The 26,075-nt window shown below is 46.8% G+C and overlaps 2 protein-coding genes across 2 annotated transcripts in view; one reads left to right on the top strand and one right to left on the bottom strand.

The window, feature by feature from the left end:
* Positions 1–3,902, bottom strand: part of FHL3 (four and a half LIM domains 3) — a 38,233-nt gene extending 34,331 nt beyond the window's left edge. Inside the window, exon 1 of the mRNA XM_048825880.2 lies at positions 3,767–3,902. The gene's annotated coding sequence lies outside the window, so the exon portion shown is untranslated. The remainder of the gene's footprint in view (positions 1–3,766) is intronic.
* Positions 3,903–14,785: 10,883 nt separating this feature from the next.
* Positions 14,786–23,001, top strand: UTP11 (UTP11 small subunit processome component). Its single transcript, XM_048825993.2, has 8 exons — positions 14,786–14,943; positions 15,381–15,442; positions 16,154–16,256; positions 17,852–17,965; positions 18,981–19,074; positions 19,437–19,567; positions 21,983–22,093; positions 22,717–23,001. The coding sequence occupies exons 1-8, from the start codon at positions 14,806–14,808 to the stop codon at positions 22,798–22,800; spliced, it is 837 nt and encodes a 278-aa protein (XP_048681950.1). The 5' UTR covers positions 14,786–14,805; the 3' UTR covers positions 22,801–23,001.
* Positions 23,002–26,075: the final 3,074 nt, after the last annotated feature.

Below are 26,075 nucleotides of genomic sequence, written 5' to 3'. Positions count from 1 at the left end.
ACATCCAGTGCCACCAAGATACCTTGGTGACAGGTGCCTTAGAAACATTCAAGATGGAGAGAATGTGGTGGTTCAGCAACTGAGAGCAGGATGCTCACAGCAAGGAGCTTAAGGCCCCACCAGCTCCAGTCAGTCTTTATAGCATGGTCCCAGCATTACCCACCCTGGAGAGCAGAGTCCATCCCACCCGTTTGTGCTTTTTGCCATGTATTCCCAAAGCTCCAGTAGCCACTTCTGCACACAGAAGAGCTATTCATTGTATTCTCTGCAGTCCTACACTCAAAGTGGACCAAAACCCAAATCCCCCTGCATCCTCAGGCAGAGCAAGTTTCAAAGAGTCACTAATGCTCACAGAAGCCTCCTTCCACCACTCCTGCAATTCTAGGTGACTTTTTTGTTCCGCGTGATTCCTAAACAAGAAAAAGTTAAACCAAAGTCAGCAGCTAGGACTATCAGGAGCTCTGTGGAAGCAACCAGCCAGCGTGAGCAAGGAGCAGGCAACCATGTGGTACCCATCCCAAAGTGGAGGAAATTGCACAGAGGAAGAACAGGATGGCAGAAATGGCAACTCCCTCTTTCCTGCCATGTGCCTGCTGGACTGGTCCACCAAGAAGCTATATTGTCCCTTGATAAAGCAAGTCATGGAAGGGCTGTGAGTTCAACACATAACTTAGCTTTTCATGTAGAAGGCAGGTTTTTAACATTAAAGACTCCTCATGCAGTAGTCAATCAAATGCTTTTCCCAAAATGAACAGATGGGGGTGGTTGAATTTTTTTTTTTTAAATTTAGCAGCTTTGGCTTACTGTTTTAAAAGCAGGTTTCAGAGGAGCAGCCGTGTTAGTCTGTATTAGCAAAAAGAAAAGGAGTACTTGTGGCACCTTAGAGACTAACCAATTTAAAAATTTAAAAGCATTAAAATGATAAACAGAGCAAATAAAAACCTAAACAACCAGACCTCAGTCTAGAGGCCTACAAGTCAGAGATGGGAAAACATCACGTCACATCTAGTCCAGCCTCGGGTCGGGACAGGCCCTGTTCCTCACAACCTGCTGTCTGCTGCTTTGTCCAGGCTGGTTTTAAAGTGTCTCTGGTAATGGGATTTCTGCCACTGCCCTTGGAAGAGGGATCGTAACATGTGTAAGTTCAAATGGGTGACAAACCCAAGTCAAAAGCATTCCCTGAAGAGCTAAGAATACAGCAGTAGGTGAGGTTAAATGGTTTTTAATAAAAACGTTTTAAATAGATACTGACCTGTTGCTTAAAGCAGCAAACTCTCTGTTGTCTTTGTTTAAAAGAAACAGCAAGGTGAATTTTAGAAAACCAAATAACTGAGGGCTGAAAATAACCAGTCATAGGAAGGCCAAAGCCTCTTGATTTCACTGTGCCATCCGGATGTGTGCAAAACGCCCCCCCCGCCCCCCCCCCACTACTAACACCTTCTCAGAGCAGCTCAGTGCAAGCATTTGATTTAGGTTTCGCTTCTGTGTCTGTTGCTCGGCTTCAGGACTCCTGCATTAAGGATGAAGCTTAAGGCTCAGGACTTCAACCATCACAATTGCACTAGAGCAAGCACAGGTACTCCTGGGAGAAACTGTGGCTGGATACTTCCCTTTCTCACATTCCTTTCAGAAAATGCCACAAAGCTTATTGGACATTCCAAACAATAAATCCAGATTTCCAGTGGAATCATCTTCCTTTTATTACAAAATTAAAGCATAATGATCCCCCTGACCCTTAATTCCCACTTTCTCTTTAAGAAAATTACACTGAGAACTCACCTTAAAAAGATTTTCCTTTCCAATCTTTCCCTACAAGGGCTGGGCAGTGCCAAAGTCACAATTCATAAAAAGTAAATAATTAACTGAGAATTTACCCTGGAGTAGAAACACAGATTGTAAAGAAAGAATTAGACATTTGGGGCCAATTCATCCCTGGTTACATTTCCCTGAGTTCATTCAAACTCCAAGGAAGGAGAATGTCAGAGGTAGTCACTGGTTTTGCAAAAATGTGAAAGAATAAAAATCAAAACTTTAAAATCAAGTGAAAGCCCTTTGAAAAAGCAAACTCAGAGTCAATTGCATTAGAAATGTGCCTAACAGGAAATAGACATACACTCTCTTCTCCAGTGTCGATGCGCATGAAAATCAGCAACTGTTAAAATTACCCACTGAGCTCTCTTGTGAAATATGCTGCAAACACAGAGCTTGAAGTTTTTAAGTAGACACTTACTAACAAGAAGCTATATGAAAACACAGGGAAGAGGCGAGCACCATCAATGTTCACTGGCTACTTGCTGGGGAGAGTAAATCCACCAGCAAAGTTCCCTTTACCAACTGCTGGGAAAGAAAAGGGTGCAAAGATCCCCACCAAGGTGCTTTCATATTACGGTTTGGCTATTATGTATTTGATACATTTGAAGCCAAGTCCCCATCTTTCCCTGCTCACTTCTGGTGCTGGTAGTTGAGAAGAGGTGCTCTGACATTCTGCCTCTGGTTTTTGTGATCCGCCTCCCCAGTGCCTCAGCTGCTTCCCCAAGTTAAATTGCCACAAATTCTTGTCAAGTTCACTGTTGACCACAGTTCTAAAGAGCAGCAGAGAACATGTCTAAAGGCTTGTTAATTTCCCTCAAAGCTCAGTCAAAGGTAGCAGCAGCTGAGGCACTGTAGTGTCTGGAGACTCAGGAAGGCAACACTGACTCTGGTCACATTTACAGAGTTTTCTTCACCACTAGAAGGGCAAGGAACTTCTTTAATTCAATAAAATCTTAGATTCTGCAGAAGCTGATGGCTTAGCCCCCCTCGCCCCACTCATATATTGGGCAGGTAAAGTTTCCTACTTTCAACTGGGGAATATATTTTTCGAAGTCCTACCATCATTGACATGAAATTTGAACTACACGAGGCAAAGGCTAAAAGGATAGACTCTGAACAAAGAAAAAATACCCATCCCTGTTCCCAGCATCCCAAAACAAAGAGGCAGCCCACAGCCAGGACTCAGGATTTCTGTAAATCAGAAAGGACTCAGACCAGCCTCATTGGGAAGGCAGGCATACCGTACCGAGATACGGTTCACATTTGTGTTGCCCACGCCCCAGCCTACAGAGCAGGAAGGAGGGCACCAGCCCACCAGCCCCCGGCTCCTGCCCCGTGCCCAAGGATCTGGCAAGGAAGCGACTGTCTCTGTCCGCAGTGAGTTGATGGCGTGCGCCGCACTAGACAACACACAAAGGAAGCTCAGACTCTGCCCCGGGGCGCTCCAGGAGGGTGGCGTGGAGATGCAGAAGAGGGGCTGGAGTTTTCCAGGCGTCGCCCCTGCCCCGGTGCAAGGGGGGTCCCGGTCTGCCCGCGCCAGGACTGGAATATCCGAGTCTCAACCCGCGGCGGCGCGGTGCCTGCCCCGGGGTGCCGAGCCGGCAGGGGCTGCCCGAGGATGCAGCAGCCCCGTCGGGCCGGGGGCACCGGGCAGGGCAGGGCAGGGCTGCCCCGAACCCACGCCCAGAGAGCGGGTCGGGGCGGCCGGGGCCGGGACTGCAGGGGGGCAGCTGGATCCCGTGGGGTGCCCGAGCCCGGGGACACCGCTCGCCCGCCAGGTCCCCAGGCGGGGACAAGGGGTGGGGAGGCGACCCCCCCGGGGACCCCCACCCCCCCCGGGGAGCCCCCCATCGCCAGGAGCGCCCCATCCCCAGGAGCGCCCCCACGGGAACCCCCCCCGCTCAAGGGGCGCTCCTCGCACCTCCGGGGAGCCCCAGCCGCCCCCCGTGCCCACCTGGTCCGCACGCTCCGGGCCGAGCCGGGCTCGCTGGCTGCTCCTCGCCGCCGCGGCGCTGCACGGGCTCAGGCAGCGGAAGCGGCCGCCCCGTCCCCGCCGGGGGAAGCCGGAGCCCGGCCCCCGGCCCCAGCCCCGCCCGCTGGGCGGGTGCAGGACATTGGGAGGGAGGGTACTGGGGGAACGGGGGGGAGGAGGCAGGGCACTGGGGGGTATTGGGGGAACGGGGGAGGGCACTGGGGGAAGGGTGGGGGGAGGGAGGCAGGACATTGGGTACTGGGGGAACGAGGCAGGGCACGGGGGGAAGGAGGCAGGACATTGGGGGGAGGGCACTGGGGAAATGGGGGAGGGCACTGGGGGGGAGGAGGCAGGGCACTGGGGGAAGGGTGGGGGGCACTGGGGGGAAGGGTGGGGGGAGGGAGGGTACTGGGCGGGAGGAGGCAGGGCACTGGGGGGGAGGGAGGGTACTGGGGAACGGGGGAGGGCACGGGGGGAAGGAGGCAGGACATTGGGGTAGGGCACTGGGGGAATGGGGCAGGGCACTGGGGGGAAGGGCGGGGGGAGGCAGGGCATTAGAGAGAAGGGCCGGAGCGGGGATGCTGGGGGTGCAAAGGCCCTGGGGGAAGGGCATTAATTTGCACAAGTACGTGCCTAACCCTAGAGACTCCCTCCTGAAATCCTGTGATTGGTCTCTGCAAACCAGGGCTTTGGGCGCCCACTGGCAGTCAGGAGGAAGGCCACTGAAGAGCTGCCAACAGGACGGGCGCTGCGGTGCCCAGCCTAGCCCTGACCCAAATCTTCTTGACTCTCTCACAGCTTGCCTCCCCTTCAGCATGAGGCCAGCAGACAGGCCTTGGTGGTGCAGAGGACTGGGGATGAAGAGCATCTCTTGTCACCTCTAGGCCCTGGGTTTGAATCTGCCCAAGGTCAGGAGGGAGTGAAGGTTGTTACCCTCTGATTGTGCTCAGTCTGTTCCTCCGCTTAGTAAACTGATGTTTCCGTCTCAGCCCATTCCTAGTGTATGGGTATCCACCTTACCAGCAGAATGCCCCTGCAATGAGAAGTCACACTAGTGATACTGAATGGGCCAGTCAGCCTCTAATTTCTTGAGGGGGCCCTTCTAAGCAGAGTTTAGATACAATCCCTCAGATTCCATTACAATGGTTGACAATGTAAAAGGCTAGAGATAGATAGACTGGCAGAGAGCAATGTGTGTGGGAAGCTTGCCCTGCCATTGCCTGTGAAGCACTCAAAACTGCGACCTTTTGATTTCATAGTGTCCCCCACATCTATGGTTTATGTGTGGTGCTAATAATGTTGTGTTCCTTCACAGCCTTTTATGATGTTCCCCTAAAGTAGTCCCTGCTCCAAGCCAAGTAGATAGGCTTACCACACTGCATAAATAGCCCTGAGTGAGGGACAGCAGAGGCTCAGTTTGCATTATTTGCAAAGCATGGACATAAACAGTTATGAAAATATTCCAACTATCTTCCAAAGAAATTCAGTTCAGCAGAAGGCCAAAACCAGCTCTCCCTAAAATCCTAGGAGGAATTCAGGTTACATTAGGGTCCTTCAAACTCCCTTAATGATGAGTTCATTTATTCTCAATCTTTTTAAATCCAGTTTTTGTCATTATACTTTTTCTCCAACATGCCTTACAAAGCATGTCAATGTCATTTACAGCTATAGAAAAGCATGTACTAGTGTACCTGCTGCAGAGCAGGACTCTCCTCCTAAGGGTCAGGGAATGGACAAGATCTCCGTTTATCCTTTAAGTTCCGTTTGGACATACGGGCAGTGATTAAGGAGCCAAACTACCACAGTGGGCCTGTAGAATCAGTTCAAGTTTTTGGTTTAAATAAGAAGAAAGTTCAACCCAGAGTTGTGTAAAGGAGGAGGACAGATATAAAAATTGTAGATGAACCAAGGAATTAATTTAATTCAGTTCAGTTTAATTAAACTTTATTGGCAGGAAAATATGTATTGAAGAGCTCTGTGTCGCTTGAAAGTTTGTTTCTTTCACCAACAGAAGTTGGTCCAATAAAAGATATTACCTCACCCAGCTTGTCTCTCTAATTTCCTGGGACCAACATGGCGACAACAAGCCTGCAAACAACATATAATAAGGCTTCACGGTAGCCATAGTCTTCAGTCAGAGCTGCTCTTACCACTGTTCTTTCTCTGAGGTCACCAGAGAGACGTACTAGCTGCTGTACTTTGGGAAAGTCCTGGCAGCAGCCAGTGGCTGCTGGAAAGGGAATGAGCCTTGTGAAACTGCTCAAATAAATTGGTTAGTCTCTAAGGTGCCACAAGTACTCCTTTTCTTTTTCCTGCATTGAATCCTTTCTCTTAAAGGTAGTTTGAAAATGTCTGCACCAACCTCCTCCAACTCTTGCCCTGGAGCACCACCTCCTGGGAGCTGTTGTGCTCATCAAGCCAGGAATCACAGTGTTCTCTTGCTCTGCAACCCTGGATTTTGTAGGGAGTGCCACAGCAGAAAATGAGAATTTTCGCAAATCATTTAAACATATTAAATACAAGAAGTGTCTGACCACTTGCTTTCTCCTTGGTTCCTCCCTTTATTACGGACAAAGGTGCAGTTCCTCAGTTATCTTTGTTTCTCTTTGTTTTGCTGAATTGCTGTTTGCGTTGGGTGCCTTTTATTGTTTCATCATTTGCTTTACTTTACAGTGAACAGGAGCATCTGAGAACAAATAGGACAGAATATCTGATAGACCTGGATGGACTGTGTGATTTTGCTTTGGAAGGATCATTCATCTGCCTATTATTTCTTGCCCTTAGCAGACCACATAGCCAGTCAGTTCACAAAGACCCACAGCTCCTACAACAGAGTCTTCTTTTGCTGCTAACTGAACTGTAAAATTCTAATTAAATTAGATACAATTTAAAAAACCTAATTTTTTCACTTTTTTCTAAATTAATTAGGTCTCTCACGTATTAGTTTATGTTTCAAGAGTTTTGTCTAGTACCCATTTTGGACATTTAAAGGCAGATGAAATAAATAATTTGTGCATTTTGTTCATCTCAAACATGACACAAACCAGGACATTATCCACAGGCCAGGCTGCAGAGGTAAATTTTGCTTGAGTTTGGGATTTTTCTTCTCTTTTTAAAACATAAATGGACAGATCGTCAGCTGCTGTGAACTGACATAGCTCCATTGACTTAAATAAAGCTATTGTGATTTACATCAGCGGAAGATGTGGCCACAAAAGCATTGTAATGTTAGGGGCTTACCAGCCACTTTTGCCCCCTCATCTTCTATTCATTGGGGCCTGTCCTAGCTAGCCAATAGAGCTGGGATCCCTGCCCAAAATCCAGACCAGTCTGAAGCAGATTCCTGCTGGCAGGAAATCTCTCACATGGAACTTCAAAAGAACAAAACGTACCATAAAATTTCTAAAATCTAAAAGGGTCTTATAAGATAAAAGTAAAATCTTTAAATGGACTTAAATTCTCAGTAGTTAGAGATGAAGAGACCTATTAAATCCTTGAGTCTGTGTTTTGCAAAGGCATGGTAGAATCCTCTGAGAAAGGACATATCAGATATTAAGCTGATATTATAGTCAGTGAGGTGCTTAGGAAGTGTAGAAACCTTCAAATGTGAATAGTGGAGTTAAGTAAATCAAACCAGGAATCCGTCTAGCAGTGCCATTTTGTGCTAAATGAAGATTTAGATATAAAGAATAGAAAACAACTTTATTGTGGTTCCATGAGGAGAAGAGGGAACCCCACAGATGAATTTCAAGAAAGGAATGTTGCAGAAAGGCCAATGAATTATAAGAAGAAATGGAATGCAGCAAGCAAGTCATATATGACACCCACCCACTCCCAGGTCAGCACTCAGATTGGAATTTTTCATTAAGACCAGAGGATTAACAGATTCACACAATTCTAGCTGGATGCCGTCTCTAAAATTAAGGTATCTTTTTGGTGCATCTGTGAAACAAACCTCCAATTTGTGTGTGGTTTGTGCACTGCTGGTTTTCAATTTCTCCTCACAGCATGAGTAAAGATAACATTGTAAAAGTGGATGGATTGTACCAAGGAAGGAAAATCTTTGCCACATTTCACTTTTTTCTAGTACATGTCTAATTTTGGTATATAGGATACACTGGGAACATGACGTACAATAGATCGACCATGCAGCCAAACTGTCTGGAACTAGAATATTGGAGGCAAATAGCCATTTCAAGAGAGGTGTCCATTGCACAGCTCAAAGTTTATGGTTTAGTTCAGTTTGGATTATAGCCTCCCATTTTCTCTTTTGTCAGAATCTTCTGTCTGCCAGTTGAGTCACTAGGAGCTGTACTGAGTAGATCTCAGCTTTAAGTCACTCTCTGCAGATGCTACACCCAGGGTCACTCCTTCCTTGGTGACTCACTCTTTGTTTAGACTAGCGAGGTCACTTGGATCATAGTAAAGGTTTGTTTTTCCATCATTAAGTCATTGAATAGATCTTTCCTCAGTGTGCTAAAAGTCTGTTGTAATTTTGAAGGGAACTACAGCTCAAGTTAAGGTTAAGTGGTAATTTGGGGATTCTGCTCCATCTGGGTACTTATCTGGACTTCATCACCTGAAGTATCTGAGCACCTCACTATCATTAATGGGTTTTATCATCATAATGGCCTTGTGAGGTAGGGAAGTACTATCCACATTTCACAGATAGGGACCTGAGGCGCAGGATATAGAAAGTGATTCACATGGTCACCAACTGCACAGATTTCTTACATTTCATTATACAATGTATTTGTTAAATGCTATCTTCCCCACCCTGTTCAAGACAGAAAAATAAAGACAATCCCTGCCCAAGAAGCTTATAGCCTTAAAGTCAAATCTAAACTATTTGGTGCACAGTCTAGCCAAAATGATTGTACTTGTGTCTGAGCTCAGATTGCCAACCAGAAGACCAAATAGTGCCAATTGTGATGATGAGGAGGACTTGTGGCACCTTAGAGACTAACCAATTTATTTGAGCATAAGCTTTCGTGAGCTACAGCTCACTTCATTGGATGCATTCAGTGGAAAATACAGTGGGGAGATTTATATACACAGAGAACATGAAACAATGGGTGTTCCCCTACACACTGTAAGGAGAGTGATCACTTAAGATGAGCTAATACCAGCAGGAGAGCGGGGGGGGGGGGGGGGGGAAGAAAACCATTTGTAGTGATAATCAAGGTGGGCCATTTCCAGCAGTTGACAAGAACGTCTGAGGAAGGGGGGCGGGGGGGAATAAACATGGGGAAATAGTTTTACTTTGTGTAATGACACATCCACTCTCAGTCTCTATTCAAGCCTAAGTTAATTGTATCCAGTTTGCAAATTAATTCCAATTCAGCAGTCTCTCTTTGGAGTCTGTTTTTGAAGATTTTTTGTTGAAGAATTGTCACTTTTAGGTCTCTAATTGAGTGACCAGAGAGATTGAATGTTCTCTGACTGGTTTTTGAATGTTATAATTCTTGACGTCTGATTTGTGTCCATTTATTCTTTTACGTAGAGACTTGTTAGTCTCTAAGATGCCACAAGTACTCCTTTTCTTTTTGTGAATACAGGCTAACACGGCTGCTACTCTGAATTGTGACGATGAATTTTATGACAAGCGGTTATGCCCATTTGGAACTAGGTTGAATCCACTTTCTCATAGGTCACTGAACAGCCAAAAAATGGTAACAATATTCACTCACTTTGATCTAGGTCAGAATCAAGCTTAAAACCTAAAAATTGAAGTCTCCATAACCCATTTCTTTGAGCCACCCAGCCCCTATACAGTCAATAAGGTTTTTTGTTTGTTTTTTAAACAGAGGCATCTCTTCTAATGTTATAAAGAGATTGTGCTGTTGGTGTGAAAACAAAACCTCTATCTTTTCATCAGCAAGAGAGAGCTCAACAGTCTTCATAGGAAAGAGACAAACTTCCCTACAAGAAAACAGGACATTCACAACTGCTGCCACATCAATCCTGGAATTCACCAACACGCATGATGTCAAGAGAACAGATGATGCTTCCAACCAGTGGAAGAGAGGAAAGGCAGGAGAGAGCAAAGGTCTGAGCCACAATAAGCCATGGCAGAAAATATATGTATTTTAGGACTCTAATCTTGCACATACTGAAGTCAATAAGAGTTTTGCAATTGACCTCAATGGAAGCAGGATTAAACCCATGGTATCTATGACAATGGGCAACACTTTTATTGTATATAGAGAAACAAACTCAAGGGTCTATTTTCACCTGTGGCTTGCTTCTCCAGCTCCCAGTCTCGTAGTGATCAGGTACGAAGACAGGAACCTGCAGAGATGTGACAAATCTGTTACCAGTCAAAATGCAGGTTTTCAGTAACATTCAATTATGTTGTCATAACACTCACAGCCAATATCAGACTCTTGATTGATACATATCTCAGTATAGCAAGTAACAGAATCAATAAAAGAATGTTGTTTAACAGTGCAAGAACTTATTTCTAGTATTTTTGACTTTGCCACAGCTTGGCAAGGAATAGACAACTATCTGCAGAAGTTTTAGTCAAGTATTCTAGGTTTTATTTTCATAAATAAATCTTAGTGGTTCAGCCAAATGAGGGTTTCTGGTAAAATTTCCGAGGTCCCAGGGTGCTGTAATTGGATTAAGACACAAGGCTGTTTGTAAATGTGGCAATGCCAGCCAAAGAAGTTGCAATGGGGAAACACGCATACTTTCCACATTACAGAGAACTGTGGGGAGGGAAATAGAGAAGGGGAGTGTTCAGCGGGAGGCTCCACCCTTTCATTTGAAGACAGATTGCTGCCACCATGAACAAGAAAGGCACTTCCAAGGTGTCTGAAGACAGATGCAAATGTGGAGATCCCAAATGTGATCCCTTCTCCCCCTCAATGTCTGTCTAAACCCTTAAATCCTAGACACTGCCTTTAGCTCTGTAGACAAGTCTGGGTTCTAGTGAAGTATCACCTGAATTAAACTGGCCCCAGGAGACTTTTTGAGCCAAAACTCTCTCCTGTAGGATGTTGAGAAAACAGCACACCAAATCACAGTTGTTTTAAGCTATTAAATTCTCTCAACAGCTGTGTAACACAGTTTCAAAGTCAAATATTTTCAATAGAATAAAATGATTTTATCACAGATTAACATAATTAATAGTATTAATTTAGAGAGGCATTGTCACTGTAACAAAACAAAAATCCATTTGTTTGATTTTTTTCAGATGACAAATACCCTAACATGCTGCAAAATCTTCTGTATTCCCTACCTCCATTTCACTGTGAAGGGGCTTGCATCAGGCTGTTGTGTCATTATGTTGAACTGAGGATTGGGGAGTTTGCAAGCCTCCCAGACAATGTGAAATTTAAGGTGCATTGCAGCCGGTATGTCTACACTCTGGCCATCACAGACGAGGAAAAGGCTGAGAAATTGAAGCAGTCCCTGCCACCAGGTTTGGCTGTGAAGGAGCTGAAATGAACCAGTCGTGCCCAGAGCTTTTCATATGTGAGATAATAAAAATAACTCCACAATGAACCACAGAAGTTGAAATGAAAAGCCCTATTAGGTCACAGAAACAGTGTTACCCATTCTCACAATGTTATTACAAGTCTCACAATATTTGATATTTTACTTAAAGTCCCAGTTCCTGGAGATAAGTGACTATGTACTTGAGAAACTCAGCTAGGATTAAGAGAAACAATTAAGTTGCCAGCCCTCATGGTTGAGGAAAAGAGCTTGCAAATGTGACTCCCAGTGTGACCTACAGATTAAAAACCAGATGCCAAATAAAAAGATGCCACCTTTAAAAAAACCTAATGACTTTTAAGCCAGTCTTGTGACTTTGGGGACCCTTTCGGCACTGGCAATACTGCAGAAAGCCTATTGACTGAGTGTGACATGCCTCAGAGTATATTTTGGGCTGTGGAATTGCTGTGCCCCCTGAACTCTCCAGTCTGGTGTGCACTATGCCGTTTTGCTGTGTGAGCTGCCACTGCGCCCACTCACCCCAGCCTCCAGCATGCAAGTCACCCCCCAAGACATACACCAGAATGCTATGCCTAGCCACTCTTGAATTACAAATGGGGCAACATCTGCCTACCCGTCGTGCCAGCCTTGCACCCCAAAAATCTGAGTCTTACCTTGCTCAAGACCCCCTTGATCAGAGTAAGCTCATTAATTAGTTTGTCATTCCATCAAAGGATACGAATATACACCAGCCTTTGTAACCTGAGTAGATTCCCCAAAATTCAGTCAAAAACACACAGGCTTAGCTAAAACATTAAAATAAGTTTATTAACTACAGAAAGACAGATTTTAGTGATTATAAGTGGTATAGGCAAAGAAAATCAGAACTGATTACAAAAAGAAATAAAAGATACAATTGCAGTCCAATTCCTAAACTTTACCAAGCTAAATCAAATTTGAAGTGATAAGGTTTCTCTTTGTGGCTCACGAAAGCTCATGCTCAAATAAATTGGTTAGTCTCTAAGGTGCCACAAGTACTCCTTTTCTTTTTGCGAATACAGACTAACACGGCTGTTCCTCTGAAACCAAAACCCTATAGTAGTCTGTGCCAACTGGAAAGTTTTTCCAGTTAGGACCACTCCCACCCAGTTCAAATGTTTCTACGTCTTCCAAACAATCTTGTTACCTTCAATATGGGGAGGAGGAGAGGTGGCCTGGTGATGTCATTGTCCCTTATTTTATACTCTCCTCCCAGTGCTGGAAAAATCCTTGCTGTGTCACGCCCTGCATTCAGTCCTTCAGATTAATTGCAAATTCTTGCTTACATCCTTTGTTTACGTGAGGCTTGACATCTAAGGGTTGTGTTCCCAATCCCTTATTTCTAAGGAACTAGTCTGTGGATGTTTCCCAGACTTACAGCATGTTTCAGTAACAAATCTATAGCAAAATCTCATCACTTCACACACAACGATGAGTCACATTCCTGTTGAAATGCATGTAACAGATTATGTCTTTTCCAGTGATACCTCACAAGACATTGTTCAAGATTCATCATAATTTTGTGAAAGTGGTGGTGGTCCAATCCTCCCGTAACAAACCCTGTTGCCTACTCTGTCCCCATATCTACTCTAGCGACACCATCAAAGGACCCAACCACATGAGCCACACCATCAGGAGCTCATTCACCTGCACATCTACTAATGTGATCCATGCCACCATGTGTCAGCAATGCCCCTCTGCCATGTACACTGGCCAAACCGGACAGTCTCTACGTAAAAGAATAAATGGACACAAATCAGACATCAGGAATGGTAACATAAAAAAGCCAGTAGGAGAACACTTCAATCTTCATGGACATTCTGTAACATTTAAAAGTAGCCATACTTCAACAAAAAAACTGCAAAAACAGACTTCAAAGAGAAACTGCAGAGCTACAATTCATTTGCCAATTTAACACCACTAATTTGGGCTTGAATAGTGACTGGGAGTGGCTGGCTCACTGCAAAAGCAATTTTCCCTCTCTTGGAATTGACGCCTTCTCATCAATTATTGGGAATGGATCACATCCACCCTGATTGAACTGGCCCTGTCAACACTGGTTCTCCACTTGTAAGGTATCTCCCTTCTCTTCATGTTTCAGCATAGTTACGCCTGCATCTGTAATTTTCACTCCATGCATCTGAAGAAGTGGGTTTTTTCCCCACAAAATCTTATGCCCAAATAAATCTGTTAGCCTTTAAGGTGCCACCAGACTCCTTGTTGTTTTTGTGGATACAGACAAACATGGCTACTCCTCTCATACCTAACAGTGTAGACAGGGATGGCTCTCCCACTGAACTCTGTGGATCTGCACCCGGCCTGGTTTTAACACCCCTGCCCAGTTTCATAGATTCCAAGGCCTGATGGACCTACTGTGCTTAAATTATTAGGGGGGAGGAGAGGCTGAGGGAACTGGGAGTGTTTAGTCTTCAGAAGAGAAGAATGAGGGGGGATTTGATAGCTGCTTTCAACTACCTGAAAGGGGATTCCAAAGAGGATGGATCTAGACTGTTCTCAGTGGTAGCTGATGACAGAACAAGGAGTAATGGTCTCAAGTTGCAGTGGGGGAGGTTTAGGTTGGATATTAGGAAAAACTTTTTCACTAGGAGGGTGGTGAAGCACTGGAATGGGTTACCTAGGGAGGTGGTGGAATCTCCTTCCTTAGATATTTTTAAGGTCAGGCTTGACAAAGCCCTGGCTGGGATGATTTAGTTGGGGATTGGTCCTGCTTTGAGCAGGGGGTTGGACTAGATGACCTCCTGAGGTCCCTTCCACCCCTGATATTCTAGGATTCTATTATTGTGATCATCTAGCCTGACTTCCTTTATAGTACAGGCCATGGAACTTCCCCAAAATATTCCTAGGGAAGATATTTTAGGAGAACACCCAATCTTGATTTAAAAATGATCAGTAATGGAGACTCCCCCATGACCCTGGGGAAGTTGTTTCCATGGTTACTTACTCTCACTGTTACAAATGTACACTTCTTTCCAGTCTGAGTTTGTCTAGCTCCAACTCCCAGCATTTAGTTGGTGGTGTACCTTTCTCTGCTAGATGGAGGAGCAGAGCACCCAAGGAGGCTGGATGTGGGGGGAGGGAGCCAAGGCCACCCCAGTCCAGTGATACAGGACAGGAAGGCAAAGGGCATTTGAGCCCTGTGATCCCTTTTACCCCTCTCAACTATGCTGCCCCTGAGCCTCTGACCCCAGCAACCCCCTGACTCCTGGGAGTCTCTGTTCCCTGTGACCCCTGACCCGCAGGTGTCCCTGGAGCCTCTGACCCCCTAATATCCATGCTCCCCGTGACCCCTAACCCCCTGGCACCTCTGCACCCCGTGACCCCCTGGCACCTCTGCACCCCGTGACCCCCGGGCACCTCTGGGCATCTCTGCACCCCGTGACCCCCGTGACCCCCGGGCACCTCTGGGCATCTCTGCACCCCCGGACCCCCGCGCCTCAGTTGACGTTTTCCGGGAGGCCGCGCCGGGGCTGGGGCCCGGTGGAAGCTGCGGGGGCGCAGCGGGCGCCTCCCTTCCCCGGATGCTGAGGGCGCTTCCGGGAGCGGCGCCGGCCCCAGCCCGAGCCCGATCCGGCCGAGCCCCCGCAGCCTGCGCCATGGCGGCCGCCTTCAGGAAAGCGGCCAAGGCCGGGCAGCGGGAGCACCGGGAGCGGGGACAGGTGAGGCCGCGAGACGCCGCGTCGGGCCCTTGTGAGGCCCCCGCGCCCCCCCCCCCCCGAGCCCGCCGCGCGCGAGGCAGGGGCCGCCGCCCCCCCCCCCCCAGCCCGCCGCGCGCGAGGCAGGGGCCGCCGCCCCCCCCCCCCCCAGCCCGCCGCGCGCGAGGCAGGGGCCGCCGCCCCCCCCCCCCCCCCCGAGCCCGCCGCGCGCGAGGCAGGGGCCGCCCCCCCCCCCAGGAGCCCGCCGCGCGCGAGGCAGGGGCCGCCGCCCCCCCCCCCCCCAGCCCGCCGCGCGCGAGGTAGGGGCCGCCCCCCCCCCCCTCCGAGCCCGCCGCGCGCGAGGCAAGGGTCCCCCCCCCCCCAGCGTCCCTTCTACCCGGGAACCTCCCCCGGGGCCCCGCCGGCAGCGCCTCGCTCAGCCCCGTGTCTCGCTTTTCCAGCTCCGGTCCCGCAGGAGGCTGGGCCTGCTGGAGAAGAAGGAGGATTACAAGCGCCGCGCCGAGTGAGTCCCGCCGCGCCCGGCTCGGGCGGGGGGCTTCCCCGGGGCGGGGGGGTCCCCGGGGGGCGCGGGGCGGGGTCCCCGGGGGGGGCGGAGGTCTCCGGGGCTGGGGGGGGTCCCCGGGGGGCGCGGGGCGGGGGGGTCCCCGGGGGGGGCGGAGGTCTCCGGGGCTGGGGGGGGGTCCCCGGGAGCTGACCGCGGTGCAGCCGGAGCGGAGGTCGCCTTGTTCGGGGTTTCCTGCCGCCCCGGACTTCCCTGGGGCCCTGCGGCCGGGTCGGCGGGGGCTTGGCTTTACTCCTCTGGGCATCCTCCTGGGCGTGGTGGGACCGGCAGGTTCCGTGTGAACGCTGGCGTGTCTGGTGTTGAGAGCGGAGCCCTGGGTGGAGAAGAGCCCACTCTTACAGTGGCGACCACCAACCTTAAAAAGAAACCCAAACCCGCTTTCCTCGGAGGCGAGCTTCTTGCAGGTCTGGCTCTGCTCTCCCTGAGACTGGCGGGTGGGATGAGTGAGCCGCAGCTAGGACTGTAGCCCTGAACAGGTGGAGAGAGGAATAAATCCAGGGGATAAATGGTCTGTGGATTTCTCCTTCTGTTTAAATGTCTTTTGTGCTGCTGCAAGGCTCTTGAGGATTTAGCATCATTATTGAGTGTTTCATTTGGTGGGTGTGCCCACGTGAATGCAGGTGGTGTCAAACACACTGTCTTGTTTTTCAGTGACTATCACAAGAAACAGAATGTGCTCAAAGCACTTCGCAAGAAAGCCCTGGAGAAAAATCCTGATGAGTTTTATTTTAAAATGACCCGTGTGTACCTCCAGGTGAGAATCTGGTTTGTTGTATTCAGACAGGGTGGCCTTATTCTGCTTTGAGTAATGAATGTCTGGGTTTCTTCTGCCTCTCCCCCCCTCCCCCATAAAAAAAATTATTATATATGATTAAATAGCCTGGTACCCACTGTGGCTGGCTGTAGAGTGGCCTGCTCCTGATATCAGGGGAGATGCTCATTTTACCCTCTGGAGTCTTTATTAGAAGAGTAGGGCATTGAAGGGCTCTTCCTCTGCCCTAGTAGCTTAGGCCTTGTCTACACTACAAAGTTTTGTTGGCAAAAGGCAGCTTTTGTCGGCAAAACAGGGGAGGTGTACACACTACAAAGCTACTTTTGGCGGCAAAACTCTGCCGTTTTGCTGACAAAACCACCTCAACAAGCTGCATAAAGCCTTTTGCTGTAAAGTTAAAGCAGCAAAGCATCAGTGTAGACTCTGCTGTTCGTTTTGTCGACGCCAGTGTCCCACAATGCCTGCCATGACCGCTCTGCTCGCTGGTTTGATCTGCAGGCATGTGCCTCTCCCCTCTGGAAAGTATCTTGCAGCTGAGTGCGCAAAGAGCAAATCGTTGGAATGCACCTTTTGTTCTGCCCTGCGCTAGGTACACCGCAGCAGGCAGACTGCGGCTGGGCGGGTGTGGGGGACTGCTTTGACATTCTTCAGCACAGAGAGCCCGCAGAGCTGCCCGGGATGCTGCTCCCAGAAGCTATGGAGGCTGTGGGAAAACTTAGAGGGAATCACAACTGCAGGCTGTGCTGAGCAAAGCTGGAGGCTGGCAAGGGAGAGGGCGGGGGGTGTTGGGTTCCCCTCCCCCACTTCAGGATAGGTCAGTCAGCCTGCCCCCCCCCTCCCCCCCCCCCGACCTGTCCCTCCCCCCATCACAGGATCCAGCTGAAAAGCCACTGACAATCTGCTAGGATGCCCCTTGAATGATGGGATTGAGAAACCTGCATCATGTGATGCTATACCTGCCTCATGAGGCATTTCAAGCCCTTCCCAAAGCACCCTGCAGCCAGTTGCACAGTGGGATAGCTACCACAGTGCATTTCTCTCTCTGTCGATGCAAGAGCTGTTAGTATGGATGCACTCTGCTGACACAAGGAACTAGTATGGACATGCAATAGCGATTTTAATTAAAGTGCTTTAAGTAAAGCGGCATAACTCTTGCTGAGACAACTTTGTAGTGTAGACCAGTGGTTCTCAAAGCCGGTCCGCCACTTGTTCAGGGAAAGCCCCTGGCGGGGTGGGCCAGTTTGTTTATCTACTGTGTCCGCAGGTTTGGCCGATTGCGGCTCCCACTGGCCATGGTTCCCTGCTCCAGGCCAATGGGGGCTGCAGGAAGAGCGGCCAGCACATCCCTCGGCCCGTGCCGCTTCCCAAGACCCCATTGGCCTGGAGCAGCGAACCGCGGGCAGTGGGAGTCGCAATCGGCCAAACCTGCGGATGCGGCAGGTAAACAAACCAGCCCGGCCCTCCAGGAGTTTCCCTGAACAAGCGGTGGACCGGCTTTGAGAACCACTGGTGTAGACAAGGCCTTACTTTTAGGAGCGTGTTCATCTCTGCAGTTAATGTACTTTGTTTGCTTTTAGGATGGAGTTCATGTAATTAAGCAGCCAAAGGAAGAGGTGACCCAGGAACAGCTGAAGGTGATGAGGACACAGGATCTCAAATATATAGAAATGAAAAGAGTGGCAGAGGCTAAGGTAATAGTCTTTACTGATCCTCTCATTATCGTCCAGTTTGTTCATAATGAATACATTTTAACTTCATTTGTTCCATTGGCTGATAGGCATTTGTTTGATCATTTGTCAGATTTCAGTCATACCAGAAATGACAAAAGAAAATGTCAATACAGCTCAGTTGTATATGGGGGTCTTTGATTGAAACTATGTCCTAGACTGCTCCGTTGCTTAGACAGTGCATGGTATGCTGGATAAACTATCGTAAAACATTATGTAGATTTTAGACATTAAATGCTTAGCCTCGTTTCTGATGTTTAGCGTGAACTGAAAATTATTGATTCTGAAATAACTGTTTAGTTTTAAAGGGATGCAGTCAATTTAGATCAAGTTCCGTCTGAAAATGTTATATCTGCTGTTACAATAGCACCTAAGATCTCTGTAATGAGACTAGAGAAACAAAAGCCTTTGTGTCTTTGCCAGTACTTTGAGGATAGTCATTTCTATTCTTTCCTCTATGTGGTTAAAAGAAAAGGAGAAGTTTGGCACCTTAGAGACTAACAAATTTATTTGAGCATAAGCTTTCGTGAGCTACAGCTCACTTCATCGGATGCATTCAGCTGTAGCTCACGAAAGCTTATGCTCAAATAAATTTGTTAGTCTCTAAGGTGCCACAAGTCCTCCTTTTCCTTTTGCGAAGACAGACTAACACAGCTGCTACTCTGAGATCTATGTGGTTAGTTTCCTCTTGTTTGTGTGGCTTTCTCATGCAGCAAACAGGAGAGAAAAATAGGAAAATGATTGTAAAATTACAAACCTAACCAGGGGTTCGGGGAGGGATAGTACTTTAAATTCTTCTTGAATTGACAAGGTTTCAAAGAGACACACATGTAAAGAATGGACTAATTGTCTGGTTGTTATCTGTTTACAAAAGAATGAATAGGAATGAAGAGTTTAGATATTAAGAAAATAGTTATTGCTGAGACACAAAGGAAGCGTTGCCCACTTCTGAAGGCTAAGTTTTTTCTCCTCCCCACAGAAAATTGAAAGGATGAAATCGGAGCTCCACCTGTTGGACGCTCGGGGGAAGCACTCAAACAAGCACGTGTTCTTTTTTGATACCAAAAAAGAAGGTGAGATTAGGGCTTTGTTTATTGAAAAAGAACTTCCCTTCAGCATCTTTAGGCTGTCCCCAAATCTTTAAAATTGTGTGGTTGTTCCTTCACACCTTTCTCTTTGAGGGGGATCCTGTCTCAGAAATGGTGACTTGTCTGAGGCTCTGGGGCTCATTATTGAACAGTGAAGGAGATGGATTGTCCCGCTTGCTCGGGCAGTTGGGCTGGACCTCACACCTGCATAGGGCAAAACGTGACCTGGTACTCTCCATCTCCTAGCAAGTATAAGCCACATATTTGGATGAAATGCTGAATCTGTCCCAAGAAATTTGCTGAGCTCTCGTTACTAATCTTAAATTCTTTTTAAAAAATGGTTTTAGTTCAAGAATTTGATGTTGCAACTCACCTGAACACATCCCCAGAGCTAGTGGACAGAGTGTATAACCGACCTACCATTGAAACCCTGCAGAAGGAAACAGTAAAAGGAGCCACTCAGCCAGCCCATTTAAAGGTAGACTCTTTTGCCACCCTTTGTGATTTAGCATTCAGTAGCAAATGGGGTCCTTGCACTTTACTTTTAAAAATGTAACGGGCACTAGGAAGAGTCCATTGGAGCGTTCTCTGGGTGAACAAGTTTGCTTTTATAGTCTAAGGCTTTTTGTTGGTGATACCAGGGGTTGAGGGGCACAGTGACTAAGAGTCAGGGACTGATTGGCATCCGTACTCATGGTGCCAGCCTTTCATATCTGGAATCCTGTAGTCAAATCTTCCCTAAGACCAGAAGCAGAAAAGCAGTTTAGTCACATCCTGGTGAATTAGGGACACTTGTCTGCACTGCAAAACAGTGGGCATGACAGGCATTCTTTCCTTACCAGAACAGGAGTAAGAAATGGTGCTGGATGTCAGGCTTGAGATGGATTGGCAGAACATATGTAGTAAGGTGGCATAGCATGAGTGCACACTATGCTGCTGAGTATGTCTCTTGCAGAAGCTTCATTGTCTTTTGATAGTTTTGCTCCCTAAAAGAGGCAGTTTAAATTGATGCTAATAGGATTTATGCTACATCTTACAAGTCCTGCACGGATGGTGGACTTTTTTCTTAGGAGTCTCTCTTCTTATGGCCCTGTTAATTCTCTTCCACTGAGGCAACCATTAGTATCCACTCCAAAAGTGCTATTGGGAAGTACAGCGTGAAGTACAGAGAGAACTACTGGTGACTCCATGTGCAGATTTGGTATTTTACTGCTGTCTCTGTTCCTTATAGAAATGGTGTTTTATTGGGATTCCAGGATTTTAAGAAGTTCTGGTATGGGGAGACTTCATTCATTTGTTTGTTTATATATATATAAGTGTAATAATGCTGCATCTGAGCACTTCAAAAAAACAACAAAAAAAGAATCTTGTAGCCCTAAGTGGGGATACAGAGGAGCTTCCTGTGAAATGGGTGGCTTTAGTAGATACAAATATACAGACTCTGCCTCTCCTTTGCACCTGGCAATCATAATACCCTGGATATATGCAGAGATTTGTCTCCTCTGTTATTTCTATGGCTTTTGGTTAATAAAGTTATACTTGGATTCTCTTTCTTTCTGTCTTTGAACACAGTGGGGTTTGTGATCCAGTACTCTGCCTCCTCCTCTTTCCTGTGAAGCTATTTAGGCTGAAATCTCATTTCCTAGCTGTTCTTTAATTTAAAATATGTTTCACACAGGCCTCTGTTCTCCAGCTTGAATTGCTTATACAGCACCAGCTTTGCTCCTGATGTTTTAATTTCATAGCAGTTCTCGCTCTCTCAGAAGCAGCTAAGCATGGGTTTAGCAGTATAAATGCCTCCTAATTAGTTTGGATATATTGGGCAGTCTTGTAAGCTTGAGTCAGTATGTGCAATAAGGTAAAAATAAAGGTGTTTAAAATTGCTCATAAGATTGCAGCATGTTCTTCTTAAATCAGATGTCAGATAACGTTCCCCACTCCCCTCCCTCCTGCCAGCCCTCTCACTCTGACTTGGCGTTAAAGTGGTTGGACTAGTTTCAACTGATGGGTTTTCTCCTCTTCCAAAGACTTAGTCACATTGTAAACATGTTGGGAACTGTCCTGTTCAATGATATTAATGAGGTCACACCTGCAGCCGTGCCACCTTGTGCTTTGAGCCCATCAGCTCTCACAAGTTAAGCAGAATCAGGTGGGTTACTGTTTGACTGGGAGGTCTCCAAGCAATATCTTGACTTCAGGAACTGGTCTTGGTGACCCTTTTTGCTCTGAATCAGTACAGAGCTAAAACCCAGCATGGCGCTAGAAGGTTATCCAGTTCAAGATTAGCTTCTGTGCCTCAAGAGCCATATAGTGGCTGAGTGTAAACAGCAGCAGACTCAGCAGGTATAGACTGTAATCTCTTTCTCAGCACTGAGCAAGCTCTGCCCTTCATTCAGAAAGGACTGCCACTCATGCACTGGTGGTCTTAGCCACAACCACACCTACAAGCTGTAAAAATGTCAGCATCATTTTTAGTCACAAAGGACAAGAAGAAGAAGAAGCTAGGAGGTCCTTTGCTGCTGTGGCATATTGACTTTTGGATGAGCTGTGAAACCAAGATTCCAGCCACATATCATCGGAGAAGACCCAGTGGCCTGTTGTCCTAATTATCTTGCCTGTGTTAACCCCTTAGGTCCCTGCTAGAAATATGGTATGTGCAAGGAAATCTCAGCTCAAGGTGTTAAACAATGAGCCTTTTGGAAGCAACCACAAAATTGGTATTGGGTACTTCAATAGAACTTTTCGTTTGTGGAACTTGCATGGTTTTTTATTTAATCAAAAACTCAGAGAGTCACCCTAAGTGTGATCCCTGGCAGCCTGGGATGAGTTGAGGGAGAGAATATATTTTTCTTGTTCTTTTGCTCTACTGAAAAATGCTCTTTTCCTCCTTCAGAAATTAGCCCAACAAAGGAAGCACCAGTACAGCCTCCTGAAACAGCGTATTGAGCGTGAAAAGAAGATGTTTATTATTGCTCAGAAGATCCAGGCACGCAAAGACCTCTTGGTGAGGGAACAAAGACTTAACTCTTGTTCTTTGGACTCTACTTGTTGAGGGTCTTAGAACTGAGAACAGGTTGTGTATGTGTGTGTCCACGTTTCCTTACTTGTTGTGGAGCATTTCAGGTAGCTCCTTATAAAAGTTACCAAGAAACATTCCTGCTGTAATGGTAGCACAGATAACTTGTTTATATGATATTGAACCCATTCAGGCCTGTGTTCCATAAATTTAGGGCAGAGTCAGTTCTCTGTGTAGCCTGATCAATCTACTGTAAAGTGCTGCGTAAATTTGAAACTGGAGCTGTGGAGTAGCAGAAGGGAGGAACGAGGAGGTTGTGGTCTCTCTAGATTAGGAACAGATCCTCAAAATTCCAATGACTCTAAAGAGATTTTCTGTGTCAGTGGGGACTTGCCAGTCACAGAAAGGGGTTGTGTGGCTAGCACCACAATTAGACGAAAAAGCAGATGAAAATATCTTCTGCCCACTCCCACTAAAGATGAGGAATTGCGCAGTTACTACTGAAGCTAATCTGCACCTCCAGTTCCACCAGCACTTCCATTTTCTCCCCATAGGGTACGTTTCTCTCATCATTTGATAGGAAAAAAAATAATTGTTTGTTTTTGTTTCAGGACAAAACTTACAAAGTGAAGGTGAAGAAAGAAACCATAAATAGCCCACCTGTTTACAAATTCAAATTCCAACGGAAACGTTAATTTTTCTGGGAAATAGTTTTTGACGTCCTTGTGTAGATCTAGTTGACATAACGAATGTGTTGCTTCTTATGGAGAATGCTGGTATTTTGTCAGCATCAGGCTTATTTTCACTGCAGTTTAATGTTTTGTCAAAGTAAGCCCTGTGGGTATTTGTAACTATAACACATTCTGTTTAATAAATCCAAGAAGATTTCTGCTTCAGTTTTGGTATTTACACATTGGAAACCCCAGAAGAGGTGTCCAGATACCTTGGTGAAAACCCCAAGAGAGAGATGCTGAGCTTGTAACTACGTTTTTGATAGGCATTTTGTGTGCACAATACACAAACAAAGGGGAGACTGGACCCTGACCAGGGACAGGGGTAAAGTTTGTGGCTAGGGGATGGTGATCTGCCTAGGTCTGGTGAAGGCTCCAGAGCAGCTCTCCTGTCCTGGTGCTCTAGACGGTAAAAGTCTAGGATCAATCTCTAAGCATCTATTTTCTCTGTTCCATTGCATCTCTCTTCTACCCCCCCGAGCGACAAGTTACACTGACATAAGGGTTCATGTGCACAGCGGTGTCTGCGGGAAAGCTTCTCCTGCTGACATAGCTTATGCCGCCCGTGGAAGTGGTTATTTGATGCCAACGGGAGAGCTCTCTGCCATCGGTATAGATCGTCTTCACCAGATGCGCTGCAGTGGTGCAGCTGTCTCGGTACAGCTGAGGCGCTCCAGCACTGTATGTATATTCATACCTTAAGAAGCTAGAATAAAAAATTTTGGTGTAGGAGCAAGTGATGAATTACCTACATAAGACCGGTCATACAGTGTCAGACCAAAGGTCCATCTATCCCAGTATCCTGTCTTCCAACAGTGGCCAATGGCAGCTGCCCCAGAGGGAAAAGAACAGAACAGGTAATCGTCTGCCACTACTGGGGGAGAAAAAACTCAGCAACAGTTGCTCACTCCAAATGTGTAGTAGAGATAATACTAGGCAGGCAGATAACTGTCCTCAGATCTTCCTACTCAGTGATGCTTTCGTGTGCAGAATCCAGGGCAGAAATGCTAATATGAATTCTCTGTACTGTGCTGACTGCAAAATGTCTACTAATATTTAGTCCTGTATGTTATCAAAGCATGGTACAGATAAATGAATCTTCTCAACACTCCTGTGATGCATATAAGCCACTCTACTCTCTCTTCTGCAGAGAGCGAAATGGAGTCAGGCCAATATTTTCAGAGGTGGGGTGCCTGAAGTTAGGATTCTGACTGTATATTGAGGCACCACAGTGAAAAGCTGGCCACTTCTAGAGCTGCAGCTGCCACTGAAATCGGAACTCCAGACGCTCAGTATCTCAGAACCAGGCTGTTTTGAAAATGCCTACCAACAGATTTAGGGCTGGGCTTTTGAAGATGCCTAGGGACTGAAGTGCCATGGGATTTGAGCGCCCCACTCCTTAGGCTCCTTTGACAACCCCAGCCAAAGTGCCTCACTTTAGGTGACTGCAAATTTTACCAGTGTCCCATGTTGAAGAGCAGAGCCAGGTTTGGAACCTGACTTCTCCTGCCTTAGTCCTGCATCACAGTCTCCATTAGAGCAAACTGCCTCCCCTCCAATACCAGGGCATATTGTAAAACATACTGACTACATCAATAAGTAGCTGGAGCTAGTGACCCTCTCGCCAGCCCTCCAGACCCAGCATGAATGGACTCTGGCATGGCTGCTGGAGTGACAGGGAGAATTGGATTAAACTAAGGACATTAAACTCTGCAGATGCAAGTCCCTCCTTAAATGGGGTCTTTAGTGATCGTCTAGCATTCTGGTATTTAGCGGAAACATTAGCCCACAGAAGTTTTCTTACAAATGTGAATAAAACAGAAGAATATTTAAATGATGGATGAGCCTGCAGCACTAAGTATAATTTTCTAGAATTTGTCCTACAAAGGAGGTGGAGGTAAGGGGGCCAGCAGATGGCAGTAGCGTTCCACAGAGTGGGGCTGTGAGGCAGAGAGGACTAGGTGATGGGTACAGCTGCCACCCAAAACTCAGCGCTGGCTATGATGTGCGTTGCCGGGTGTGGTATGATGTCCAGGACTTTATTGAGAAGTGCAATCTGCTTGGTAAATAAATTTAATCTTTAATCTCCAAGACACCAGTCGCCAGAATACTTTATAAAGGTCTTCAGGTTACTTTTTTAAAAACTTGGGCAGGACCAGAACTCAGGAATTCTGTGTCTCTCTCCAAGCATTTCTAAACGTTGGTGACTTTTTCAGAAAGTACCACATGTCATTCAGATAAAACTGCCAATTTGCAAAGTGGGGTAGATTTATAAAAAGTTGCAGAACATGATGTTCAGCCAATTGATATATTTTTGGAATAAAATATTTGGCAAATAATTTTGTGCCCTTTGCCCAAGCGCAGTCACAAATATGGTCGCACGGAAATTCACTTCTGAATTTGAAAAAATATTTGTGATGGATTTTCTGTTTTTTGCATTCTCCTGGGTTGTTATTTAAAGCTGTGGGAGGCAGGGCCAGGTCCTGTAATTACCACTGTTTTCAGCTGCAGGGAGGGAGGGCTGTCCAGCACTTCCTGCCATTTTGTCTCTATAAATGTCAATTAATGCTTCCCACCCTTCTCTACACTGTGCATTGTGTAATTCCAGCTAATAGGTACATGTCTGAATGAAGCCCTGATTGTGATACACACACTGCAATACTTGGCCAGTGAACAGAGCCATGCAGAGCAGCATGGGGCCGGGACTTGTCAGAACATGAAGCAATAAAGCAAGCTGATGTCTGTCTGTATCTTCTCCACTCAACTCCCAGCTGGAACTAGGGACGTTCTCCAAGTGGCATGCTCAGTTCATAATTGTGCTGAGCCACGCACGGCATTTGACTCAGCGTTTCGCACTTGGCCACAGCATTCTGCAAGGCATCTTGCACAAGCTGGGTGGTTCTCCAAGGTGCATAGTGGGGGAAGTTACTGGAACCCAAATCAGCTTTCTTTTTATTTACAAAAACAAGAAAATGGGGCACCTGCCTGTATCTAATTGAATTAGGAGGTACCACGTTTTATGCATTGACCAAGAGAACAGCTTAGCAGGTCCCCGAGGAGCCAGCTGCCTCTAACATGAAGCACCTTAGTATTCAATTCCAAGGTCCTCCAGGGCCTGACCATTCTGCTGAAGGCAGTTGCTGTCAGCGTAACTCTGGTTCAGCTGTTCTAAAACTTCCCCCAACAGAAATGTTTCCAGGATTGTTCAGAATTCCAGGGGAAACAGCTCTTTGTTATTT

Source organism: Caretta caretta, chromosome 19 (genome assembly GCF_965140235.1).
Source record: "Caretta caretta isolate rCarCar2 chromosome 19, rCarCar1.hap1, whole genome shotgun sequence".
Classification (NCBI taxonomy): Eukaryota; Metazoa; Chordata; order Testudines; family Cheloniidae; genus Caretta; species Caretta caretta.
Note: the sequence above shows the minus strand (reverse complement) of the source record. Positions and strands in the feature narration are given on the sequence as shown.